This window comes from Leptinotarsa decemlineata, unplaced genomic scaffold (genome assembly GCF_025532065.1).
Source record: "Leptinotarsa decemlineata unplaced genomic scaffold, Ldec_3_MD MMD2_tig00000008_RagTag_RagTag, whole genome shotgun sequence".
NCBI classification, from domain to species: Eukaryota; Metazoa; Arthropoda; class Insecta; order Coleoptera; family Chrysomelidae; genus Leptinotarsa; species Leptinotarsa decemlineata.
In genome coordinates, this window is record NW_027412537.1 from 1,342,056 (window position 1) to 1,357,548 (window position 15,493).

Consider the following 15,493-nt stretch of genomic DNA (forward strand, 5'->3'; position numbering starts at 1 on the left):
TTAAATTTTCACTTATTCATAATGTCAAATGTCATAATTTCAAATGAATAACTGAAACTATCCACAGTTGATCGAGTTTTCGAACCGATATATGAGCAGAAAGGCTGTAAGAAATACCTGCTCATCAATTAATGTGTTACGAAGGGATTTTTTCCAGTTCGCGTCTGAAAGTTACTTCTTTGCATGATCCACACATCTTTTCAAAGGGTTCATTTTGTTTTCGATTGTAGTCTTCCTTTCTTTGGAAGATTTCCATATTTTTTTGTAAGAAGATAGAGAAGTAGAAAGCCAAAAATCACCCTTACACTCAGTGATATTCAATACATTCGACAATCACTTGTAATTATACTAGTTTCCTTCATCTGAAGTAATATGCAACTCAAGCAATCCTCATAATTTTAAAAAGAAGGAAAATATGCTTCATTGTCCGAGAATGTAAATTGTTATTAACAAAGCCTGTCAAATATAATGAAATATGTGTTAACATAAAGTATCATACAACATTGTCTCTCATTCCAAAACACGTTGACATCAATTTGGGATTCACTTTCTCAAAAGCCCTCAATTGAGGAAACGCTCTTACGACATCCTGAACAGAATCCAGAAAAGCGCCAATATCCTGAAAGTATTGAGAGGGACATTCGAAATAATTGCAAGCAAGACTCTACTCACATGACTATCATGTGTATAAGTTCATATGTCTTATACTATGACACGGTTTATTGCAAGGCCGTAGCCAGAAAATAATTTCGTGGGGGGGTTTGGTTTGGTGGAACAGTAAAAAAACATGAAATATAAAAATAAACGAAAGAAAGAAAATGGTGTTACATAATCATATATATTTGTTAGAAAACCATTACAGAAATATTAACATTTTTTACGAAATCAAATTTAGTTTTCTAGCTTTCTTTGCAGCGAACAAATCAATTACCTTCTCGGTGTCGATGTCAATTCTACGGTGGATTGACATTAACGCCAAACCATTTAGTCGTTCCTGGCTTGTGGAGTTTCTTAAATAAGTTTTGAGTCGCTTCAGGAAAGAGATAGTCCCCTCAGGGGTACATATAGAAACAGGCAGTGTCGCCAAGATTTTAAAAAGTTTTTGAATGTTAGGAAATAAGGAATGGTTGCATTCTCCGAGAGCTTCTATAGGACATGTTGGTCGATCTAGTTCAGATTTTTCCAGCCATTTCACCTGCCACATGTCTAATTTAGCATTCACAAAGTCCCATTCTGAATATTTTTTATAGAACTCAAAGGAATATTCTTGATATTTATTATTGATTTGTTCTTTGCAACACACAGAAGGAATTAAAAAGTTGAGAGATGATAATGTGGCTTTATGATTGTGGAATCTCGACTGAAGCTGATCAATGAAATCTTCCAAAAGTGGAATCATTATAGTCATTCTAAAATAAGTTCCGGGATTTTTTGTGTTGTAGTTTGCCCTATGCTCTTGGCGTGACGTTATTCGCAGAATTTTAATCTCTTCGTTTACAGTACAGAGCAAATTCTGTGCATTCTGGAAAAGTTTTGCAAATTTTTTATCAATATTTTGGCGAATATCTTCAATAGTCTTCATGATTAAATCGACATTTTGTAAAGCTGCTGCCAAATCGCAAATGGGAGATTGAAGTATTTTGCATAGTGTCAGTGTGTATGGGAACAACATTCTTAACAACATAAGCTTATAACAAAATCACTTGAAATGACTGATCGCAGAAAAGAATTAGCCTTTGACGATGTTTCACAATCTATGTCAGTGCTTAAGTCGTCTAGTGTATCAACAATTGCTTTATAGATTTTCTTGAATCTTAACAACCCATCATGATTTTCAATCCAACGGGTCTCGCACATTGCCGTAAGGTTTTTCCATTGTGTTTCGGGGAAGTTTTTTTTATATTCTCTTTAGCCAGAGCTAAATTCAATGAATGTGAGCTGCAATGGACGTATAAGGCTTCTGGGTGTGACTCACGAATTACTGCCTGCACACCTTTAAAACTTCTTTTCATCGAAGAAGCCCCATCATATCCTTGTCCGATTAAGTATTCGCAATCTACTCCCAAACATTTCAATTCAGATGAAATTGCATTAGCTAAATACTTTCCTTTTGTATTCTCAACTGTTACAAAAGTTAAAAAATCTTCACGCAAGATAAACACATAATCTTTTGACTGGGCATATCTCACACTAATGGACATTTGTTCTTGTTGTGAAACATCGGTAGTTTCGTCAACAAGGATTGAAAAAAATTTCGCAGTATTCAATTCTTGCGCATTTTTTTTTTGGACTTATTCACCACAAATTGCAATAAGTTCATTTTGTATGGTCGGGCTTAGATAGGGAGAGTTCAACGTCATATTTCCCATGTGCTTCATTAGATTTGAGTCTCCACATCTGCTTCTCATCCGTACGATAGCACGAAAGTTTCCATCATTTGTTTTTGGCTCAGGATCATTGATTTTTATAGGACCTGAGTCGCACGTACCTCTCAAAGCCAATTCCTGACGTACACATAATTTAATTGTTTCAATAATCAGAATGAGCCGTTTCCGGTTTGATCCCATATAGTATCCCACATCTAAAAAATGCTGAGAAACATTATCCACAGTCCCAGGAACGCACCAGAAGTACTAGAACTACTTGTAGCAATATCGCTATTGAAATCACTTGAACACTGATTTTCATTAGAACCTTCACTAGCTTCACTATCAGCATCAAGTTTAGATTTTTCAAATAAATATTTGACTAATGTATTTGCTTGCGTCCTTTTTGCCATTTCAATTGTTGATCGACCTGTAACAGGTTAACAATTATAAAAAGGAGCCATGTATTAATTCCATTTGTACAAAAATATTCACTTAAAGAGAATGAATACCAGTGAGTAGTCTACTATTAGGCATCAAATCCTTTTAATTCAAATTAAAAAATCATAGCATTACTCACTTTCACTTCACTAATTCGCAACACTATAATTCCACACACTGCACTATTACTTCGCTTATATCTCAGTTCTCGCATTGGATCACGTAAGACAGAACTGCGCCTGCGTGCTCGACAGGTATCTTATATATTCCGCAGAAACGGCATAAGCAGTGTTGCCAATGTAAGATGTCAAAATTACTTACTTTGAGCTGCCGTAATACTCACATTTTCGCGCCCTTATTTAGTATTCCTCACAAAATCCTCACATTGTTCGGAGAGAAGATCAATCCCAATAGCTCCAAGACAAAGCCCCTGAATATCGACGACCGGAAAAATATTACTCCGCTATATCTACAATCCATTATCGATACTCTTCTGAACAATTATATAACGCTGTCAAATGCATCCGTATTAACCTTAGGTTACGGGAACTCCGAGAAAAATATGTGCATAGAACTATCAACACCACTGCAATCTGAACCTGTCAACATCCTGAAAACCATGCCCAACCATCAGAAGGATTCCGAAAGAGAAACTTTCATTTTCTATAGCCAGCTTATTTTGAGCACTAGAGGACATTCCAGAACAATTATTCGATATTCTAGTTTGCGCTGACGATCAGGTAGTGGGCAGTCTGGATCCAAACCACACCCTCACCTCGAACAGATCTGGACAACGCAAGAAAAAAAAAAGGAGATGCACTTCAGCACACCAACATAACCATAAAATACGAGACTCATGTAACAAGTGACGTAGACTGAGGATAATTGTAAAACCTAAACTGTAATTTCAATACCATGATGTTTTTCCCGTGTGTTTGACAATAATTTACTTCACTGAACAGTAATCCAACTTAACTTCACTGTTAATACAACCAAGCACTCTAACTAAAACTTCAACTAATATTCAAATGTCTATTGCCTTATTAGATCGTTCCGTACCGCATTGTCCGCTGAACTTGACTCCTCGATCGGGGTGTGGGTAGCGTTCAAATCGAATTATCTCGAAGCCAATAGGGAATTCGCCAGAAGTCTTTCGAAGACGGTAGAATTATTCTCGAAGCGACGCGACACCTAGAAAAGTATCGAAGCGCCAGTCGACTTGAGCACGATCCTGGTCACGTCACACTTGATTTACAACGACCAGCGGCGGCCGGTTATAATTTTTTCAGGGGATGATTTACAACAATACTAACCCGTCCCTGAACAAAACGCTGATTGAACAACCTTGTGTACAAAAATGAAGAATGAACGTTTCTGAATTGAGTTAATTCGTGTAGATGAGTCAGACGGTTCCCAAGTACCTAAAAACTCATCTTTAAAACAAGATTAGGAGAGGGTGATTCTCCTCGTACGCAGCAGTATTGGCCATGAAACAACAGGAAAATCTTCCTCTGTTCATACTTATAGCTAGAAGAAAGATTGATAAGATCAACAACAAACGGTTAGCCAGAAAACAAAAAAAACGAAGTGAAACTCTGTGTTTGTTTTTCAGAATGAAATAACGTTTCTTAACATACTATTACTGGAAAACTCTAAAATAATAATACCAAAAACTCACAAAAAGCATATCTACTAAATGAGTGATTCAGGCAAGGAAAGAGCAATGAGAAATTGTTTATTGGGCCACTCTCATTTCAATTATATATCAATAATGTAGACACGAAAATAACATATTCTGGAGTAACTGCTTATGCAGATGATTATAATTCGGTGATATCTGCCAAAGCGACGAATTAATTAACACGAAAATGTGAAAATACTCTGGATGTAGTTTCAAACTATTTCAATAGTCAAGATCTGTTTTTCAATATGGAAAAAACTCAGTTAATCCGCTTTCACAACTATCAAAATAAAACCGATGATATTCAGGTGACTGTTAATGACTCTATTTTGAGAAACACCCATGATGCTGTTGAAATCCTAGGCATGCAAATGGTTGAGAGTCTTTCTTGGAATGAGCACTGTGATCAACTAGTTTCAAAATTGAGAATTGTTCTCAACATGAACCAACTTATGGCTGTTAATCATGCCCAGGTCGAATCGTGGTTGCCATATGGTGTATGTTTGTGGAGCAACTCTGCAAAGAGTAAAAATGTATTTATCCAACAAAAAGCTATCCTACGCCGTTTGTTCAATGTTCCTCGACAGTATTCATGCAGAAACATTTTCGCTACACACCAAATTTTAACTCTGATTGGATTATATATTTATGAGTTGTCAGTTTATGTTTTCACTAACAGGAATGACTTCAATCTCAATAGCGATATTCATGATAAAAACACTCGGTAGAAGCAAATGATACACGTTAGATCGGCTAAGTAAGATAACTCAAAGTGCACCACAACGTATGGGACCCAAAATTTATAACTGTTTAACAAATAATAAACAAACAAATAATAAGTCAATATGCAGCATTTTATTGTTTAAAAAAAATTGAAATCATTTCTGTTAGAAATATGTTTTTATACTCTTGACGAGTGATTTGCTACTCTGTTTGTATTTGTTTCAACCATTGTTTGTTGTTTTCATTCAGTGTTTTTATAGTTTAGTTTAGTGTACACTATATTTTGTTTATATTTTTATATTCATAGGACATTTTTGTATTTTATTTTATACTTACTTATTAGCTTTGTCAACAAGATTTTTTCTTCGGACAATAAAGTCTACTATTAAATAAATTGAAAACATTATTGGTGCAGCACCTTCAAGAGCAAATCAGAAATAACCTCTACAACACCCCATTTCTATGAGAGCTTGGGAGAAAATAGGAATAGATTTTGTTGAATCAAACAGAAATCACTATTTAGTTATCATAGACTACTATCCCAAATCTCTTGAAGAAGTTCGGTTGAAAGATCATTCCTCAGAATCATTGATCTATCAACTGAAAGGCATATTTTCTAGACAGAGCATGCGTGATATTTTGATGTCTAATAATGTTTTTCAACATATAACATTTCATAAATGTACACCTTCACGGCCGAAAATAACTGTGCGAAAGCTTCACTGCCAGTGCTACAGTGGTAATTCATAGATACATTACTATGATGAATAAAATTTTCCGTTAACTTCCATAATGAACATATTCCCCTTAGGGTCCAAAAATGTAATGGCCACACAGATTATTCAATTGAGATGATAAGTCAATATAATGAACATAACAAATCACAAAATTAAGTGTTTCCTTCTTGGTAGTAATTTGTTTGCTAATTAGATCATTGAAATACATTATGTTGCATCAAATTGCAAGGATATCTGAGTTCTCAAATATGAAATAAACTATCAATTATTTCGGTAATTTTCATCTTCCACAATTGAAAAGGAAGGTAAACTTCATGGTACTATCTAAATAAATGATATTTGTTCCGAAAAAGGATATGCTGTTTTTCAGTATCTTCTCAAACTAAGAGTTGAATCTGTGTACCCTTTTTAATGTTTCACAAACCGAGTCTGACTACCATTTGATAATTAAAAATCCAAATATAAAGGGTCTCTCATTGAGCGCTTCCTATCTTTAAAGTTGAATAAAACTCTGGCGCATAAATCAGGCTGTATTTGACCGATGACATGAGTTATGTTGGCCTTGAGGACCGCTGTGGTTTTTGGCTTATTCGCATACACTTGCGATTTGAGAAACCCCACAAAAAATCTATCGAGGTCAAATCGAACGATTTTGGTGGCCAGTTCACATCACCACATATCGTTGGTGTTCAGATCATCCAATTTAGGTCAAAAGAAGTTGGTAATCATCGACCTATAGTGCTCGCCGTTGACAATGATGGCCTGGCAACGCCGTTCTCAAAGAAATATGGACCGATAACACTGTTAGCCCATAATCCACACCAAACAGTTACTTTTTCGTGATGCATTGCACCCTCTTGGATCTCATGTGGATTGGTGTCGTCCCAAATTCCACAATTTTTTTCGTTCACGAACCAGTTCATTCAGAAATGGGTCTCATCGCTGAAGATGATTTTTCAATGAAAATTAGGGTCAGAGCCTATTTAGCGTCGTTGTCTTAGTCGTTTACCTTCTGTTCCTGGATCAGTTGAGTTATGTACGGGTGCAGGCCCAAGTCACGAAGCAAAATTCGCCAAGTTGTGAGCGACGCGAAATCGACTGCCTCGGATTCTCCTGCACACTCTTAACGTCCTTTCACACGGAGAGCTTCACGTCTTTCGCTCCCGAGAGAGAGAGGAAGGCTCATAGCGCCAAAATGTCACGAGTCCAACGGAGCTTTCAGATGAAGAGCGGGAGCCGCCACATCTCAGGAGACGAGAGCTCTCACGTATCCTGTACCTCGAGCCGGGGAGCCACGTCTCCTCCTCAAAATGCAGATGGACGAGTTGGAGGGAATCATGGTAGCCAGGCGGTTCGACGTGGGTGCTTTGTTCACTCCTTCGAATCGACCGCCGTGTTGGTCGGTCGCTGGGTCAAGCCCCAGGCTGAACGATCGACTTTCACTTGCTATCGTCCAACCCGTGTTAGGAATCATACCTTAAAAGGTAAGACCACGTTAGTCCTTAGCTCGCACAAGTTTCGACCTCAGATGGTTGTCGTTCGAGGGGTGAAAACGGCTCTTCCTAGTTGACGCTTCACACTTTTTATTATGGCAAATTACGTTGTGGAGCTGCTAACTAGTGCTGTGCAACCGGCCCGGATAAAGGTTTCGACACTTATAAGGACCGAAATGAAGTCGTAAAAAGTTGGGTGTAAGTCTGCAAGGTGCTCAACGTAGATTTCGCAACTTTATCCATCCCATTCTTGATCATTGACGTTTCTGTCGTCAAAGTTTGTGTCGACGGTAGAGAAGGTATATGGCAACAGCTTGTGTGTGATCCATTCTACGACTGACCTCAAGGAGCCAGGAACTTAAAATGGCTCCCGGTGTGAATGGGCGATAGGTAGAAGTGATGAATGCTCCCGTATAGGAGCGAGAGACGTGAAGCTCGCCTTGTGGAAGGGTTAATACCACGTTTAGACTCAGCCCAATTGAACAGGGAAGTGAGAAGTAAAGTGGGCAGCGCGAAAATGTAAACGGGTCCCTCGCGCTGCCACTGTTCATGATGTTGTCATTGCCTAGTGCTCCTTCGATTGTCGGTTTTTCTGACGGAAGTCAAAGGACTGGCAGCGTGAATAGGAGTGAGTGTTTATAATCAGTCGTCTTGCTCGTTCAATTGTTGATGCAAAAGTGTTTGTTTACATTTGGTAACCTGTCGTTCTATTACGATGAATTGATAACATCCACCATCTCCTTCGGCGACGGCATTTTTGTTTATTTGGATTGTCTTCAAAACACTTAAATAATTTTACATACTCATTAAACATAGAGCTGTCGCCGCAACAACTTCTATATCCGCCATTGCTGTTAGTAGAGAAGTAACGGCTGAATGGAAACACACACTCGCGTCGACGCTTCCATAGAAGTATTTAGAGCAGGACGGTAGGTACCGCGAGTAGTAGCAGAAGTGGCTGAGTGTAAACGTGGCATAAGAACAACTGCGATGTTTTCAGTAGATTTTGCGTTTTGACGACATACGGGTATTGGTCGATCGTTTACAGAACCAGTAGACTCAAATTTATACATCACATTGCGAATAGTCCTCTCGGTAGGATAATTATGGGGACCGTGAAATGGGCGAAGCGCCCGGTACGTTGCCCGAACGAAACCCCCATTTTGATGAAACAATTTTATAATTCGCCCGTGTTGTTAAATGCTACATTCATTCAACAAGATGACCTTTATCAATTGTCAAAGTTCGGAAGTTGCTGTTGAAAGACCTATTACTTTGCAGGCCTCTCAGTTTCAATTTTTTCGACAGATGTTGAATAAGATTTGTAATATAAAATTCCTAGCTATTTTTTGACAGGCATAATTGATGAATACAACACATGTAGTCAGTGGGCATACTTGAAGACTACCTATAAATCAAATCATCTAAAGGAACAATTTGTTCAGGCCAGTCTCAACTCCCTACATTGTAGGTTAATGGACTGACACCTATCAGAAAACAACTACTCCCCTGGCTAATACCACGAAGGGCGTTGGATTATATCCGACAGGTGTAAGTGCAGAATTCTTCACTAAAGTTATTCCTGCACATGCTGTTAGCGATAAAACTGTCGCAATAGATTTTCAATTATTGGAACACACAGAATCCTGCACTGACACCTGTCGGATATAATCCAACGCCCTTCGTGGTATTAGCCAAGGGAGTAGTTGTTTTCTGATAGTTGCTGATAAATGATACATTTCTGTTTAGGGAAATTCAGTGAATTCAATGCAGTAACTTATGAATGTGAACAAGAAGGTTGCTCATTATACATTGTGGAGAATTTCCATATTGATTTTTCAATTTATTAAGATTGTGAAAAGTGCCCAAAACTCTGAAACCGATACAAAACAACTTTGTTCAATAAAATTAACTATTCTTCACTTCACGAGAAAGATTATTCATTACATAATCTCTATTGAAGTTTATGAGATTTCTCGACACTAATTGAAACAATCACTAAGTCAAAGTTCCAATATCTTTGTAATTACCGTCATGAGGATTCTATCCCTTTCAAAGAATGTTGATTTGAGTTCCTCTTTCTCAGAAATACCTGTCGACAGTAGCACAAGTCTATCAGGAGTTGTGAATAACGATTAAGTTTATAATTCTATTGTTGAACCTGAGCCCCTAGTATAAACTCACATGTGCTTCAGACTCCTTCATTTCTAAATAATATATCGAATTGAAAACACTTTTCGGTTCTTTTGAAATTGTTTAAAATAAATTGATGGATGTAGTAGATTTTATCATCATGAAAAATGAGAAATGAAACTTTCTATGTCTTTTACCACTTCTAGTAACTAACGTTACTGCAGTTTCGTCCTATCAGGACATTTTTTAACTAATAGGATCAGTTTAAAAATGTGTCAGTTTGAAAATGTCCTTATAGGACGAAACTGCAGTAATAGAAAGTTTCATTTCTCATTTTTCATTTTGCTGTTTGTGCAGATATATTATGTTTATTTTAGATAACGTAGGTTTATTCACCTTTGTTTCGAAAAAACCATAGATATTGTAACATAGTAGGTTCTATGAGATGGAAGATAACGAATCATTTCAAAGGAAACTAAAATGGTTTCCAAGTTACCAAGTTTCTATCACTTCCATAGAATATTATTTTCAATGATTTTTCCATATTGTAGTTGAAAGCCGTGATAATGACTTCAGTCTGTCAGATAAAACATTTCTTATTCTTCCTAGAAAAAAACTGTTAAATGTCTATTTTCGATAAAATATACTTCTACTTTTTGCACCAGAAGTGTAGATTTGGTGTTTAATAATTCGTCACAGGAAATAGATAAGGTAGCTAATTGTCTTGCACGATATGTATGTCAGTTAATCTCATTACAGCGCAGCAAATAATACAATTTTCAATCATAGCATCTGATTTTACGATATTCCTTTCACTCAACCCTGAACGTAATTAATAACCTCAGTCATCTTATAAATGATTGGAGAAGAATTCTAATATACATTCAATAAACCAGTTATGAAGACGACTTCCACAATAATCTAAAAATAGGCAGGGTGTCTTGATAAATTACTGCAAATTAAATTGAATATTTCCTCCCGAATGAAAGGACAATGTCAACCAGCTCGTAATGATTGATATTATTACAATTGATAATCGCGTGAATTAACATAATATTATTAATTTCTACCTCCAAAAATAATATTTTTGAGAAAAATTTGCAATGAATTGGATTGGTGTGTTTGGTTTTATTGTTGGGAATCTATTAGTGATTTACTTGAAAAAAAATTAAATCTGAATCAAAGAACCATATAAAACACGCCCCGATTCGAGAACGGTATTCCTCAGGTGAACATACAATTGAGTGCTGAAAAGCACTTGAAATGTTAACAGTAGCATACTGTGATTGTACTCTGATTCGGAAAAATGTTTATAAGTGGTACAAGCTTCTCACAGAAGGTGTGAATGACGATGAAAATGGTGAGGAACTGAAGAAAATTGTTATGGAGAATCGTTGAATCACTATTAGAGAAGTTGCTGAAGATGTCGGCAGAAAGGTTGGCTCATGCCTAGCAATTTTTTCGAAAATTTTGGACTGAAACGTGTGGCAGCAAACTCATTTCCAAAACTGCGGAATTTTGACCCAAAAAAAAACGTCACACGAACATCGCTGAGGAATTGTTCAATGGCACCAACAGCGATGCAGATTTGCTCAAAAGGATCATAGCTGGTGACGAATCATGGTTATATGGTTATGACATCAAAACCAGAGTTCAATCGTCCCACTAGAAGAGCCAAGACCAAAAAAGCACGCCATATTCGATCAAGGTTTTGCTCATTGGTTTCTACATTAACCGAAGCGTAGTGTTCCATGATCGTACAGTCAATAAGGATATTCCTTATTGAAGTTATGCACCGTTTGCGAGAAGCAATACAAAGAAAACGTTCGATACTGTGAAAAAACAATTCATAATGCATCTGCACTTTCGGCATTGCTTGTTCGTACTTTTTAACCAAAAACAACATCGTAATCAGCCACCGTATCCACCAGATTTGGCCCTCTGCGGCAGTTTCCCGTTCCCAAGATTGAAAAGACCCATGAAAGGACGGCGTTTTGCGACTATAGAGAAGATGGAAACCGAATCGCAAAGAGAGCTCAAGCACATACAAAAAAGTGCAAATCATTTTATATCTGAGGGGACTTTATGAACAATCACCATATTTTTTTATTTTATATATATATAAATATATATATATATATATATATATATATATATATATATATATATATATATATATATATATATATGTTGTTGACTCCGTGCGTTTGTGTTGTTTCCTAATTACGGCAAACAAGTGCACCGCGCTGATGAGGCCAATAGCCTCATCAGCGCGGTGCAGCCTCATATATATATATATATATATATATATATATATATATATATATATATATATATATATATATATATATATATATATATATATATATATATATATATATATATATATATATATATATATATATATATATATATATGTGTGTGTGTGTGTGTGTGTCTTGATATGTATACAGAAGATAATAGTCGGACATAGCACTCAAGAAATTGGCAAACCATAGATACGTGTTTCGGGCTTTTGACCCATCTTCAGTATGGTGCAGCGAGGTGTAAGGATGGGCAACACTTGGTTACCAAAAGGAAGAAATACAAATGCATGGAGTACATATTATTTTTTTACAAATATTTCCAACTTTCCTATTTCTTCCCTATAGCTAATAAAGGACAATGAATCTGTTACCTGTATGAGACAAACAATGTTGACATATTTCAAAGGCGTGCTGTTCTGTTCACTTATGTTCCGAGTTCTGAGACATTCTGGAACATTTGACATTTTGTGCACCTAACCTATCTTCCTAAATATGAATAAATGACAAAACAACTGTTGTTTATGTGGCTTGTGGAGGTGGTATGGAACTATAATTTATATTTTGCCTTAATTGTTGATTTATAAAAATAATTTTACTTTTCTAAAGTAGAATATCTAGGTACGTATAAATTATTTCAACTTGATATAGGCGCTGTTGCCAATATGTGAATTAGAAACAAATCCCTTTGAAAATTAAAACCCAACATTTGAAACATCAATTTGAATAATTTTAGAAGTGAATTTGAAAAACTCATAAATTAAACTCAACTTTATTTTGTTCAAACTTACATTTGCTGTAATAACCCAAATTGAGGAACATCCCCCATTCGGGTATAGCTAAACATACATATTCTTTGCCAAAAGAATATTTCTATTTGATTTTGCATAACTAAATAGCATCTTTGGTATGTTCATCAACGTCTCGTCTGTCAGTTCTCAACAGATATCAACAACGCATTCATTTGTCCTGCCATAAAAACCAAGCGAAGCCTACGCGGTTAAGATTTGATCATACAAAATTATACAACAATCGAATTTTGACCAAAAACTAATATTTTTGTCACTTCCAGGATTGAGAATTATAAAAAAATTAGGGAGAAATAGGCATTGAAAGAAATATTACGGCAATACAAAAATGTCTAAAACGAAAAAGTACGAATTTTCATTGTGTTGGGGTACCTACCTGTGGAATTCATTGGGTTGTCTGAATTATATTTTGAAGAAATATAAACAATTTACAAAAGAAGTAATGACAGGACCGTAATTTGAAGTTGTTATTTCAAATGAAACGAAATAAAAATATCAACCATTGCTTTATCAATATCTGTGATAAAAAAGACAGGTCCGTATTTATTGAAAAAGTTGATGGTAGCCACGTTGACACGAAACGTTTCATCGAATATTTATCATTACATTACACTTCGAATACAATAACTTTTTTTTCATTTTTTGATATTCTCCGAAAATCAGCATTTTTTTTGTTTTTCCCGTATGAATCGGGAAAGGTGAGAGTCCCCGTGATGTCTGGAGTTTGGACCAAGACTGGCCTTGCACTTGGCTATAGCGTATTGATGATAGATCATGAGCTAGAAACACGTGTTTGTGGTTTGCATATATTTTTTAAGTGCTTCGTCGATGATTTTTTTTTGCTTTTGATGATATCAAATTAACTCGCTGAATCATCATATATATATCGAATACTGGACCCGGATATCACACAGGAAGCTAAAGCTGCCTCGTGGTGACCAGTGAAATATCCTGAACGAAACCACAAAGTCCAGCTGGCTTCTGTTGATGACTTAATTCATTTGTGTTGTTTATGCAACACTTGCACTTGGCTATACCGTACTGATGATAGCTCATGAGCTATAAACACGTGTCTGCGGTTTGCTTATTTTTTGAGTACTTCGTCCATGAATTTTACCTTCTCTTGTGTTTCAATTTCATAAACACAAAATTATTCAGTTGAATTCTCAGAATAAAACCTTATTTGAATATGATAAGACAAGTATTCAGAACTAATAAGTTTGGTTGACGTTGATATAACAATCAACTTCCACAATTTCCATTCAGCATCTTGTCACATCTGAAATAATAGGAATACCTCAAAAAGTAGATTAGGAACCACACCGGCGTCACTCATGAATCGTGCAGATCATTAGATTATCCAATGACGATGCAAATTTCATCAGTAACACGCGCGTCGAGGATAATTTATCGAAGCCGCGTTCCTGAAGACGCCAACTAGATTGGTGAAACGTGCGTCAAGAAAAGTATTGCATTTCTGGTGATTGGGAAGAGTGCTCGTTTCGGATAATGAAGGTTTATTTACCTTCGTTTCGAACAAAACATAAATATTGTACCGTGGTAGGTACTATGAGATGGAAGATAATGAATCAATACAAAAGAAACTAAAATATTGTCCAAACTTATTATTTTCAATGATTTTTCCATATTGTAGTTGAAAGTCATGACAGTGACTTCACTCTGTCAAATATAAAAATTCTCTTTCTTTCTAGAAAAAATTGTGAAGAGTCTATTTTCGATAAATTATACTTCTACTTTTTGCACCAGAAGTGTAGATTGTGATAGTTTCATAATTGAAAAGAATCTCTTCGGTGTTTACTAATTTGTCATGAGAAATGTCATCTAATTTCACAATATCCCTTTCATTTAACCCTGAACGTGATTATTATTAATGAAACTGTCAAAAAGACGACTACCAAATAATCTGAGAATTCTGAATGGAAGGAGAACAATGTCAACTAGCTCGTAATGATTGATATTATTTCAATTTATAATCGCATTGGTTAGCCTAATATTGTCACTTTCAACCTCCAAAAATAATATTTTCGAGAACTTCGATATTTCTGTCCCAATTTGCAATGAATTTAATTGCACTGTCTAGTTTTATTGATGGGAATCTATTAGTGTTTTACTTAAAAAAAATTAAATATAAGAACCATATCAAAAACGTCTCGATTCGAGAATTGCATATCTCTGTTGACCTCAAATAAAATATTGGTGAGAATGAAAAATATTCAATTATTCCAGAAAACTGGTTTATCAATATCTCTGCTAGTACACATTCAGGTATATACTCAGTCACTTCGATTCCTAATTGAAAATTCTAGGATCTAGGATAATAATACAAATATATGAACAACTCAGAAAATACCATTGTCACGATGCTATACCAGGCAACATTATTTCGATCTACCACAGATCTCATCAGTGAATGCAATCTTTGAACAATTTTGTCCTTGAAAAAATGTGCAGATTGATTGTCTCATAAATCGTGGTCCAAATTGAAGGAGGTGATTATAGAGGAGGTCATATATAATGAAAAAGTATATATATATATATATATATATATATATATATATATATATATATATATATATATATATATATATATATATATATATGATGGTTTTTATTTTTTTCTGGCTTTATTTTCCGAAGGATTCGAAAATAAATTGCACTTCTACATTGCCACTTTTTCCCTGCTACATAATGGTGTTTTCAAATTTGCTATCCGACGTTTCGTCTTCCGGCCACTTGATTTTTTTTATAGGCGCTACATTGAATTCTTTCTGTTTAGAATATAACCA

The 15,493-nt window shown here is 35.6% G+C and overlaps 1 protein-coding gene across 1 annotated transcript; it reads right to left on the reverse strand.

Moving 5' to 3' along the window:
- Positions 1 to 852: 852 nt before the first annotated feature.
- Positions 853 to 7,287, reverse strand: LOC141480762 (52 kDa repressor of the inhibitor of the protein kinase-like). Its single transcript, XM_074171166.1, has 4 exons — positions 7,227 to 7,287; positions 2,104 to 2,290; positions 1,683 to 1,906; positions 853 to 1,608 (listed from the first exon to the last, which is right to left on the reverse strand). The coding sequence occupies exons 1-4, from the start codon at positions 7,285 to 7,287 to the stop codon at positions 878 to 880; spliced, it is 1,203 nt and encodes a 400-aa protein (XP_074027267.1). The 3' UTR covers positions 853 to 877.
- Positions 7,288 to 15,493: the final 8,206 nt, after the last annotated feature.